The 10,879-nt window shown below is 38.2% G+C and overlaps 1 protein-coding gene across 1 annotated transcript; it reads right to left on the bottom strand.

Moving 5' to 3' along the window:
• Positions 1-236: 236 nt before the first annotated feature.
• Positions 237-8,135, bottom strand: LOC121904222 (immunoglobulin-like domain-containing receptor 1). Its single transcript, XM_042421862.1, has 10 exons — positions 8,048-8,135; positions 7,869-7,930; positions 6,947-7,117; positions 6,198-6,347; positions 5,193-5,312; positions 4,281-4,427; positions 3,464-3,586; positions 3,148-3,329; positions 1,816-2,493; positions 237-1,638 (listed from the first exon to the last, which is right to left on the bottom strand). Exons 2-10 carry the CDS (start codon positions 7,912-7,914, stop codon positions 1,600-1,602), a joined length of 1,656 nt encoding a protein of 551 aa, XP_042277796.1. The 5' UTR covers positions 7,915-7,930; positions 8,048-8,135; the 3' UTR covers positions 237-1,599.
• Between the last annotated feature and the right edge of the window lie 2,744 nt (positions 8,136-10,879).

Genomic DNA, 10,879 nt, shown 5'->3' on the forward strand with positions numbered 1-10,879 from the left:
CAGTTTGTTTAAATTGTTTATTCTGCAACTGAACTGTTTTGGTTTGGGAGAAACTGAATTTCATTTCAGTGTATGCAAACTGATAACCTCCCCACCCCATGAAATCATGTCAATAATGTTACAGTCCCACTCCCCATCTTGATCTAAACATAAAGCTGCCAAATAGAATAAGCAAGCAAAAACAGAAAAGAGAAAAAAAGAATCAAAACTATTTTTTTTTTAAATCCATCAAGTATTGTTTATTGTTGTTGGATAAACACATTCACAGCAGTAATATAAATAGTGAAATAGAATTCAGTTTTTTTAAATGAAAAAAATCATTGCTTTATTTTAACATGAGGTCATGGCTTGAAGCCTGTTAAATAATACAAACTTGTACTCGTTTGATAATGACTTGTTTTGGGAGGCTTTAAAACATTAAAAGTTCAAATGGGAATAACAACAGCATAAAGTTGCCATTTCAAAGTTTATTATCAAACACAAACTGAATGTACTGTACAATGTTTTTAAAAAAGAAGGAGAAAATACATAACCATGTAAAAACATGAATGGCAGAGAAGACTTAACTATAACTCCACATAGGAATAGGTAAAATGGGTTTCTGAAAATTACAATGATAAAAGCAAAAGGGATAAAAACAAATAAAAACAACAAATAAAAAAACTTGTGGGTTTTCTGCAATGTACACCGGAAAAGTGGCCTAAAGTTATTGACATTTCTTCAATTCCTACAAGACAATGTCAACTTTATGTAAATGACTTATTTACACACCATATTTACTGTTATATGCACGCATTGTGTGTAAATACTTTACAAATGTTTAAAAGTACTTTATCATTATCTGAACACAGAATAGTCGTTGCAATTGTACACAGACGTTCCTTCAAATAATAAGAAAAACAAACACACTATAGTTACTTCAAGACATCCAGGAGGTATTAAAAATAACTATTTACAAAAATGATGAAAAAATCCAAAAGCTAATTTCAGCATTCACAAGCATTTTTTCCATATTTTATGGGCTTAAATAGTTGCAGGCTAATGTAACAACAGTTGTAATTTGTTGGTTTTAGACTTAAAAGGTGCTACTGGCCCTGAGGGAGTCACTTCTTCTACACTAAGTGTTTATAGCTTTATCGAATACAGAACTCAACTGTTACTTCAAAAAGGAGGCTTCTACTTCAAATCTCACCCAGAATATTTCAATTTAAAAAATTAACCAGCAGAGGGCGGTATTATCACAAAAAAAGTAAAGAATATCTAAAAAAACAAAGCATTTATAAGCTACCACAGTTGTTTCCTTACTGACATCAAACATTTACTTCACCACCTGCACACTTTGAGAAGAGGGATGATTCCACATTTCTGAATCTTTCAATTTCACATTTCATGAATCCCTCTGTACTGGGTAAGAGCCGGCTTTTCACTTAATCAAAGGGTAATAAAAGAGTTAGCTCCTGATTTATTTTTATACATAAAATGGTGGTATTTAAAAGTTTACCAGCAGTCAGACAACAAGGAAATTAACAGCTTCCGGTTCTAGTGAGGTGTGTTTGTTCTCTGAAACAGAGGTCACAGGGCCTTTCACAGCTGGAGGGTTCAGATGACGACGCTGGTGCCACTGCGAGAACTCTTGTCCTGAGAGAGACACACTAACTTTAGATTCACTTTACTAGCAATCAGCATAACTTTAACCTTTTATTGATGACTGTGTGTGTGTGTGTGATGTGTGTGTGTATGTGTGCGTCTGTCTTGATGTAAGTGCGTTGGTGTAGTTGCAAGACTGTGTGTCAACTAAAGCAGGGAGTGTCTTACAGAGTAGCGTTCATTCCTCCTTGCACCCGGTTTATGTCCAGGCTCGTACTCTGTGTAGCTGGGAGGTTTGTCACCCCAACCTCCACCTCCTCTTCCCCCTCCTCCTCTCCGACTGCTGGCCTCATCATCGGAGCTCCAGGACCCTCTTCTCGATCGCCGTGATGCAGGTGGAGAGTAGTTCGCTCTGGACCTGTTGTCAAACAGATCGTCCCTGGAACGTGATCGGGGGCGATCAATGCCTCCTTGCACCATGCTGCCACTCGGCCTGTCCAGTAACTCCTGGCTGTAGCTCCTGGGAACACCTCTGGACCGGGTGGGAGACGGGTAACGTCTACCTGCTGCTCCTCGCTCGTTACGACGGCCGAAGCCGCTGCGGCTGCTATCGCTGGAGCTCGGGGGGCGAGTCTTGGGCGCAGGGGGTGGGATTCTGCCCAGCTGTTGCTCTCTTAGTGGTGGAAGTGTGATGACACGGCGCTCTGTTGGGCCATCATCAAGGGCAGAGATCATGCTGGGAGGGCCGGGGGAAAACGGGACTGTGACGGGCATGTGCTGGGGAGGAGGTGGCATCTGCTGCATGTGCTGGGGAGGAGGTGGCATATGCTGCATGTGCTGGGGAGGAGGGGGCATCTGCTGCATGTGCTGGGGAGGAGGCGGCATCTGCTGCATGTGTGGCTGGGACTGATTGGAGGAAGAAAACAGAAGAGGAAACAGAGAAGTAAATACAAATGAGAACCACTTCTTGTCTGTTTCAGTGTGCTGCAGTTATACACAAGAAATGCTACACTATTTCCATTTTCCCAACAGGAAATAATACAACTAGTGCCCTGACAGTTGTCAATCTAGTTGGAGCATTTAGGAAAATTACAAAAAAAGCAAAGTGTTTCTCAAAAGATTGGAGGCAGGCCACCTCACCTGAAACAAAAGTGACTTGTTGCATCAAAAAATAGTTTCAGCTATTTTTAAACTTCAAGTCAGGTGTGTATTGCATTGTGACATGACCTGAAAAAATTGGGTTTCATCTTCTTCTGCCCTTATTTTTACCAATAAATCACAAATACCTTAAAATGCACCTTTACTTTTTTTTTTCAAGAACTTACTGTCTGGTAGCTTATGCACAAAAGTCTTTTCTTCTTGATTACAGAATTCAGAGTATTCAGGTCTGTAATTCATTTCACTCCAAATTAAACAGCTGGTAATTTGAACCATCCCCACCTAAAAGCCATTTTATTGATCTCCAAGTAGATACTTAAGTACTACAATTAAATATACTAGAATAGAAAAAGCAATACAGCTGGGAAAGACAAAATGAGGGAATACTGGGCGGTTACATACCTGTAGCAGAGGACTGGTCATGTCCATCCCCCTCACCTGGCTCTCCAGGTAGTCAAGCATCTGATTGGTGTTGGCAGGGGTGTGGTTGCCATGGACGCTGGGAGCGGGCATGCTGTACGCTGAGGACTGAGGAGGAGGGAGGGGCATAGGCTTCATAGGGATGCTCTTCCCTGACATAGATCCTGGAGGGAGAAAAACAATTTATCAAATAAAATGAAATCATAATGTTTCGGAGATTTGTAGATTTTGTTACTGGAGGTATTTATATACAAAATGCTCATTAACTGACTTGCTTTCTGATATGTTGTGTGTGTACCTGAGTAAAGTAGTGGGTTCATCTGGGAGGAGGCGTGGCTCATTGGTCCATATACCGGCTGTCCTCCCATCCAGGGAGCCATGGCCCTCTGAGCATCCTTCATCATACGATGCTGCATCACCACTGAAAGATGAAGACAGTATATTCTGTAAAATATATACGGGAAGGTCTTCTCCAAGTATACAAACTCTTTCTCTACACTGACATACGTTAAAAGACTTAGATTTTAGTCCATGAACAACAAATGTTTACTTTACACCAAGAGTTTCAAACCACACACTGAGAATAGACTTTTTGGTAACGTATGATACATTCTGTGTCCAGTAGTTATAGTTTTGAAGGAAACACAATTACGTATTGATAGATTCTGAATTTTTCAATGATAGAGAAGGAATAGATGAAATTTTTAATTGTAATTGAATGTTTTTGTGGAAAATCCATGTCAGGCACAAATTAGTATTCAAAGCAGAGTACTTTTAGGTCATAAATCAACCCCGAAGACAATCTTTAACATCACAGTTGCATGCAGAAATAGTTTTGAAAAGTCCTTGTTTGTGTTTTCATGTTCTTGTAGGAAATCCTAACATCCAAAACTGGAGAGTCATGTCAGCTGTTGAACAGCAACTATTTCATATGACCAAATTCACATGATCTGTTTCATGACAACCATGTTATCGTTTATCTTCAGTAGAGTATCTCTGACAACAGAGCTTGTGATTTAATTTGCTTTTCAGAAGTCCACTGTCATGTTTTGGATGTCAGAGCTTACTTAAACACACCAACAAGGAGAGTTTTCCAAACCATCCCTGCTCTCTACCTTTTTCAGGACAGCAGCACTGCCGTGGGCAGCAGGGGCAGCGGACATAGCAGCAGCATGCCTGAGGGCAGCACTGGCAGCAGCAGATACAGAACAGCATGATCAGAAGGAGAGCTCCAATGATGATGAACAACACTGTTAGCCAGTCTGAGAAAGGAGAGAGAGACATGCTTACAAACATTACATTAAGTTATTTCTGTGTATTTTGATGCTAAACATGCACTCCTCAATTCTGCCATACTACAGCCCCCAGACATCGATTTATAACAGTGGTTGTGAAACAAATTTGTGCACATTTTAGTTAAAAAAAACCAAAAAACATTAGGAGTCGGCTGTGTGAGAATTGTGGACTTCAGGAGCAGATTTTGGAAATATATCAAAATCAGTGAGTGTACCTGTGAAAGTAAACTAGCATGAAACATTAAGATTTATCATTTATTCACTTTGTATGTGTTTCTATTATTACTATATGCCTTTGTTACTGTGTTGATCCAAAATACTTCAGAAGAAATTGTGTTGCCAGGAGATTTTTAGCTCAATCCTGGGAGACTCTTCAAAGGCATGGAGAAGACATCCTCTCTCTGAGTTTAATATTGGTGTTGAACTTTGAGCCTTGCTAGAACTCAATCTTTCCTGGTGCATCCAGAGTTTGCTATAGGTTGACTGCTTTTGGATAAACATTCAGACGAATCCCAGAAGGTTTATTTGTTTCTGTGAATACTATAAAAAGCCTGCTGCACATTCTTCCTGACCTCTGTGTTAGAAAGTAATGCCTCCATATACTGTTACAATATATTAATCAACTACATCAGTGTTTTGTGTTTTATTTCATGAGTGTTTGCAGGCAATTTCCGAGACATACCCTGAACAGTGATTACTTTTTTTTTTTTTTTTTCCTTTTTTGTTTCTTACGGTAGACGATGAGTTTGATTTCTTTGTCAGAATCTCCACTGGTATCTCCAGGAGCATCGACATTACAGTAGTACACCCCGTTGTCCCACCACATCACATCATTGATCACCAAGTCTGCACCTGTACAAACACACACAAACACACACTTCCAGTTAAATGTCCTTGACTGGTTTGCCATTGTGTTTATTAGATGCTTTCCTCTGAAAGAAAAAAAAAAGTTATCTGCTGCTACATTTGAGGCACACTGATCCATGTTTTCTGCATCCTATTACAGCAAACACAAGAGCTAAATTCAGCTAAGTCAGGAGTGAATCATGTGCCTGTTTTCTTTATTACCTCACTTCAACCTTTTTAATATTTTACTTAAAAAAAATATTTCAAATCAGTTTTTTGGTATCCCAAATCTATGTGGATAGGAATGTTTTATTTCTACTATGATGTAATTTGCAAATTCAAATCAATCAGACCTCACACTGGGACTGGGTCCGTCAGGATGTCTTTATCTATTAACTGCTGAGAGAATGGACCATGTTCTCTTTGCTCTAATGTAATAATTGTTATGAAGCAGGCCTGCAACTAAGGATTATTTTCATAAATCGATAAACCTGCAGGTTTTTGTGATTCAATTATTAATTCATTATTTGGTATAAGAAATGTCAGTAAATTGTGAAAAATGCCTGTCATCATTTCCAAGAGCCCAAAGTGACAACAAGAACATATATTCACTTCACTTTACAGTAATGCAGTACTAAGTAAACAACCACATATTCACAATTAAGAAGCTACAACCAATATATTTTTTCACATTTTTGCTAAAATTAATTAAACAATTAAATTAAACAAGACTTTCAGCTTTGTTATGAAGTATTAATCGAAGCAAAACAAATTATAATGTGGATAATAAAGTGTTAAAATACTGTATTTCTAAAAACCACATTTAATCACAAGACCTAACATGCTTTCATGCCACCACAGGGGGTCATATTAGTGTTTGTATGAACTCACTATTTTGGATGGTGATCCTGCGTTCGCGGTATTGTGTTCCCAGTATCGGCTCGCTGCTTCCTCTCTTCTGGATCACAGTGCGTACCGTTCGCTGGCGATCTGGACAATCATTCGCTGGATCCTGACCTAACTGTAGTGCAGACTGGTATGCTGCAGAACCATAGGCAAAGTTTTCATTAACACAATAAATTACAATCTTTCCTATGATATCTGAATGTTGTCAGTAAACAAAAACCAAACCAGCTTAAAAACCTTCATCATCCATGCAAACACATTTTGAGTTTAGCTTCAGCAAGTCCCTTCATCATAATTCAAGTATTTAAGGGTTTTATTTGTCACATAGACAAGCAACATGTGTAGAGAAATACAGTGTAGCGTACTCAAAGATGTGCTAAAAGATGAACATGTGTCGCAATTGTAGGCAAACTATACAGTAAATTTGCACACACTCTTATCAAAATTATGCAGGACAATGTGTTAGAAAAGGCTCCACAGAGGTCAAAGGACAGAGTTCACCTTCCTGACAGCCTGAGGAAACAAGCTTTTTTTTTTAAGGCAGGGTTGTGCTTTGCTACAGAGATGTTTGCCTGGACATAGACGCTGGAATAGTCTACTGATTTAACAGATAACTTCTTGATATGCACGTTTTAAGAGGCTTACAATACAAAAATACACCAGCCTCTCCGACAGTTATACCATCACTTATTCTCTGCATTATGTTCTCTTTTGGTGCACAGGTTGTGTCTTACCTGTGGAGTAGTACTCTAGCACAGGGTCTTTGCAGAAGGACTTGTACCTCCACGTGACCAGAACATCTTGGGGGTTTGCAGAGGTGGAATAGTCGCAGCGGAGGATCACTGAGGCAAACAGAGCTGTGCTGCGCTCCTGCTGAGGAACATTCACCTGAATACACACCGACACTGCGGAGGGACAGCAAACAGATGGTTACATACGGTATTTTGTGTATTCTTGCTAATGCCATTGGAAGAAATGAAGCTATGTCATGTGTCAATAAAGACGCAATTTAGAGAAACAGTAGCTTGTGTGTGGCCAAAAGTAAAGGAACAGGAGTGTGGTAATAATGAAACAAACTCTGTATGTGTGTGTGTGTGTGTGTGTGTGTGTGTGTGTGTGTGTGTTGCTCAACCATGGAGTTCATTTCAAAGTGGCAGAACCAGAAAAACTGGTGACACAGACAAAGGCGACACTGGTGACAGGAAATGGCTTACTGTGAAACTACTGACCAAACATTCAAAACCTGGAATGAAACCTGTTGAGTTCATCAGTCCCTAAATGTGGAGAGGCCACAGTGACTCTTTGAAACAAGCTGGAAGACTAGAAAGAATCTAAAAGCAACACTAAACCACCACCATCCTGCAAGTAGGCAAGGAAAGGAAAATAATAAAATAAAGAAATGACACGTCAAAACTAAACAAAGGCTCTTTGTTAGCTTCATCACGGCAGGCTTCAACTGTTAGAAGGCCTACTGTAGGACAAGTAATGAAGTAAGATATGCATCTATGTGTCAAATAAACAAGAACTGTCATGTGACCGATACCTCCGGTGCGCTCGTTTCAGTGGACATTTCGAAAGGCTTTAAACTTATAAACGGGTTAACACGACTTCTTTTAAAAACAAAACGAGGCCAGTATGTAAATAAATTAAAGTTACCTTGCAGTAGCGACCACAGGAGGGTCGCGGCAGGTAGTCTCATCATGTCAGGACTGCTGCTGCTGTTAAAAACAAACAAACAAACAAAACTATTTGGCTCTGGATTTTAAAAAAAAAAGTAAAATTCAAATGACAAAAAGGAAAAGAAGACGTTTAAAAATAAAAGGATGTATTCTGACCTGAACCTAGACGCAACTGTTCATTGTTTCGTCCTGGGCAGTATCTCTGCCTGCGGTGAGACTGCAGTCATCTCAGGCCACACCCCGAAACAGGTGAATTCATCTCACCTGTGACGTCACCAGGTAAACGGAAACCCCCAAACTGAGACTTATGACTGATGCAAAAAAACAAACTCGGCATTATAAAAACAAACAAACAAAACAAAAATAAACAAATAAATAAAACATTCTTCTTGCTGTTCGAATTCAACACATCATGACGTGTAATTGACTTTATTGGCTTACAAATATTGTAAACATATATGCATATTGTATTTAAAAATGGATTCATTCAGATAATATTTAGAGCAGAATAAATTGTGTCATCGGTGAGGCTTTATTTTACAGGTCCCTTCATTTTAAACTAATTTCTGAGTAATTTGCAGGTATTTGACAGTTAATTTTTAGCACATTTTACAGTAAGTGTGGTGCAATTTGGTACAAATTATAAGAAAGAAAAAAACTGAAAATAAGCATTAAATTGGTAAGTCATATTATATACAGTGTATTATATTTGGGTTCATAATGTAGCCGTTAATTTGCAAAAAATTCTTGATAAATCAGACTTTTGACAATTCATTAACTGACAGAAAATACTAGTATGTAGTTTTATATATCAGCATGCTATGATATTATCAACATATGAACCCAAATATAATGAGTGGGAACTTACCAACTACACTAATTTAACTCTTTCTTTGTTTTTTCTTATAATTTGTGTTGTAGAAATATTGAGCTTACTAATTCAGAAGCTTTGGAAATATGGATGCCTCGAGCGAAGAGATTTATTGACCAACACAAACCTGATAGATCAAGGAAACAACAGTTACAACAGTGTTCACACATGGGAATGTGTCAGGTCTACAGGAGAGTTGTCTACATGCCTAGTTAAACCTCTCTAGATAAGATTTCCTGCATAGCAGACAGCTGTGGTCCAAGTCACAACACGCAGAACTCTTGCCCTACTTTAACACCCGCTCCCCCTGACAACAGCCTTGTGGAGACAGAGAGGTAGATTACAATTTGACTCAAGAAAGACAACTGTCTGCCTTTTCTCTGTCTGTTTAATTTTCATAATCCTATGTATGAAAATTCCTTCACAGTTTGTACCTAACTGCACCAGCCTGTAAATGTCCTATGAATGAACTGTTATATTACTACTCAGAAAGTTAGTATAAAATTAAAGGAGCTGTAAAATGTCCCTGTCATCCATATCATCATGGTTTTGCTCTTCCAATAATGAGCCCTAGATTCTGTTCCTTGGTAAATCTATTGTGTATTTTATTATATTTCTCAAAAACAAACATTGTCTATAGTGTTTTTAAATAGATTTAATAAAATAATGGTTGAAGCAGGATTATTTCTGGATTATGGCAGCCTTCACTTTTAAATCTCCTACTTCATGTTTCTATCAGGCGAACAGCTCATATCTCCAAAATACTAAATTGGAACTCATAAATTTTTTTTAGAGCTGGCTGGATTGCATTTAGTACCCAAAAGGGTATTAAACTGGTTTTATAAGTGCTGGATGTCACAAAATCTTCTTACCTGGCAGGTAAACATGTTCTCACAGTTTATTATAAATTACAGAAATACATGTCCTCTCCATGACAGTAGCAGGATGCAAACATGTTTCAAAACGTCACAATATACTGCAGTGACATCTTCAGGGTGCTCAAACTGAATCAGTCCAAGAAGAAGCAACAAAAACATGCTGAGTCACCTGCTGCAGACATAACAGGACGCCCTGAAGCTACGTGCAGTCTATGTGTGCACACATTAATTACATCTGTTTGACGAGTACATGAATCACACCTAAAGGTACTTAAGAAAAGTGATTTGAGACTTTTTTTTTAATGACGTTTGATCTGTTTCAACAGATTATTTTAAGTTTGATATTTGAGTAATATTTCAGGTTGACGGGGTTGGATGTAACTTTTGTTATAACCACATTTTACAAAGTAGTTTTTTACAAATCCGTACAATTACTATAAATATTCTGTGTCTGCTTGTTCCAACATGTTGATTTCTGTCCCCCCTTTACTTATTTTGAGTGCACATTTCAAACTAGAGAAACCATTTTCTAAATGACTGTAATTTACATTTAGCAGACAACTAGATATCTGCATCCTTTTCCAGACATGTCAGTGTCCTCAAATTTATTACGAGCATCCTTTAAAATTCGAATATCTTGGCAAGAATTTGTTCTGTGGGGAATAACAATTCATGGCCTCTCAATGTCAGTAGCTGGGAGTATTTAGAATATTTATCATCAGATGTCCTTTAAAATAGTCTGGGATGTGTTTGTGTCATCAGGCTGAAGGAAATAAGGCTCAGAAATTCAAAATTCAACAACTTCACATTTAATATTTGAAATACATTGTTATACAAACATATTGTTATTCTTAGGAATTTACACCATTAATTTGGAAGTTTTCAATATAACATGTAGTAGCTTCCTGCATTCAATCAATATTTATGTGATTCTGCAGTAGAGCCACTAGATGTCAGCCTAAACTAGTTTTTATTTGAGGTGGAGCCTCATTGTTGTGCATTTTGTGTTTAAGTTTGACTCTTAAATGCTCTGCAGTTCAACCTAAACAATTCAAAAGCTTATTCCATGAAAGACAGATGGTTCTTAATCACGTCCTCCTTCATAAATGTCTGCAACTAATACTGCATATTGAATGGGAAAATTCTTTTGTATTGTGCTGAAGTACTTTCCGGGTGCTTCAAATTCCCAAGAATTGTTTCCCCTCTATGCACACCCACTCTGCACCTGCAGCTCTTCTG

Source organism: Thunnus maccoyii, chromosome 1 (assembly GCF_910596095.1).
Source record: "Thunnus maccoyii chromosome 1, fThuMac1.1, whole genome shotgun sequence".
NCBI classification, from domain to species: Eukaryota; Metazoa; Chordata; class Actinopteri; order Scombriformes; family Scombridae; genus Thunnus; species Thunnus maccoyii.

Bases quoted from the DNA above. Each gene is read 5' to 3' on its own strand.
- LOC121904222 (XM_042421862.1), bottom strand. From the start codon at position 7,914: ATGATGAGACTACCTGCCGCGACCCTCCTGTGGTCGCTACTGCAAG. The intron at 6,348-6,946 runs GTAAGACACAAC...ATGGTTCTGCAG, and splicing joins GCTAGAGTACTACTCCACAG to CATACCAGTCTGCACTACAG. The intron at 3,330-3,463 runs GTACACACACAA...TTCTCCCTCCAG, and splicing joins GAACCCACTACTTTACTCAG to GATCTATGTCAGGGAAGAGC.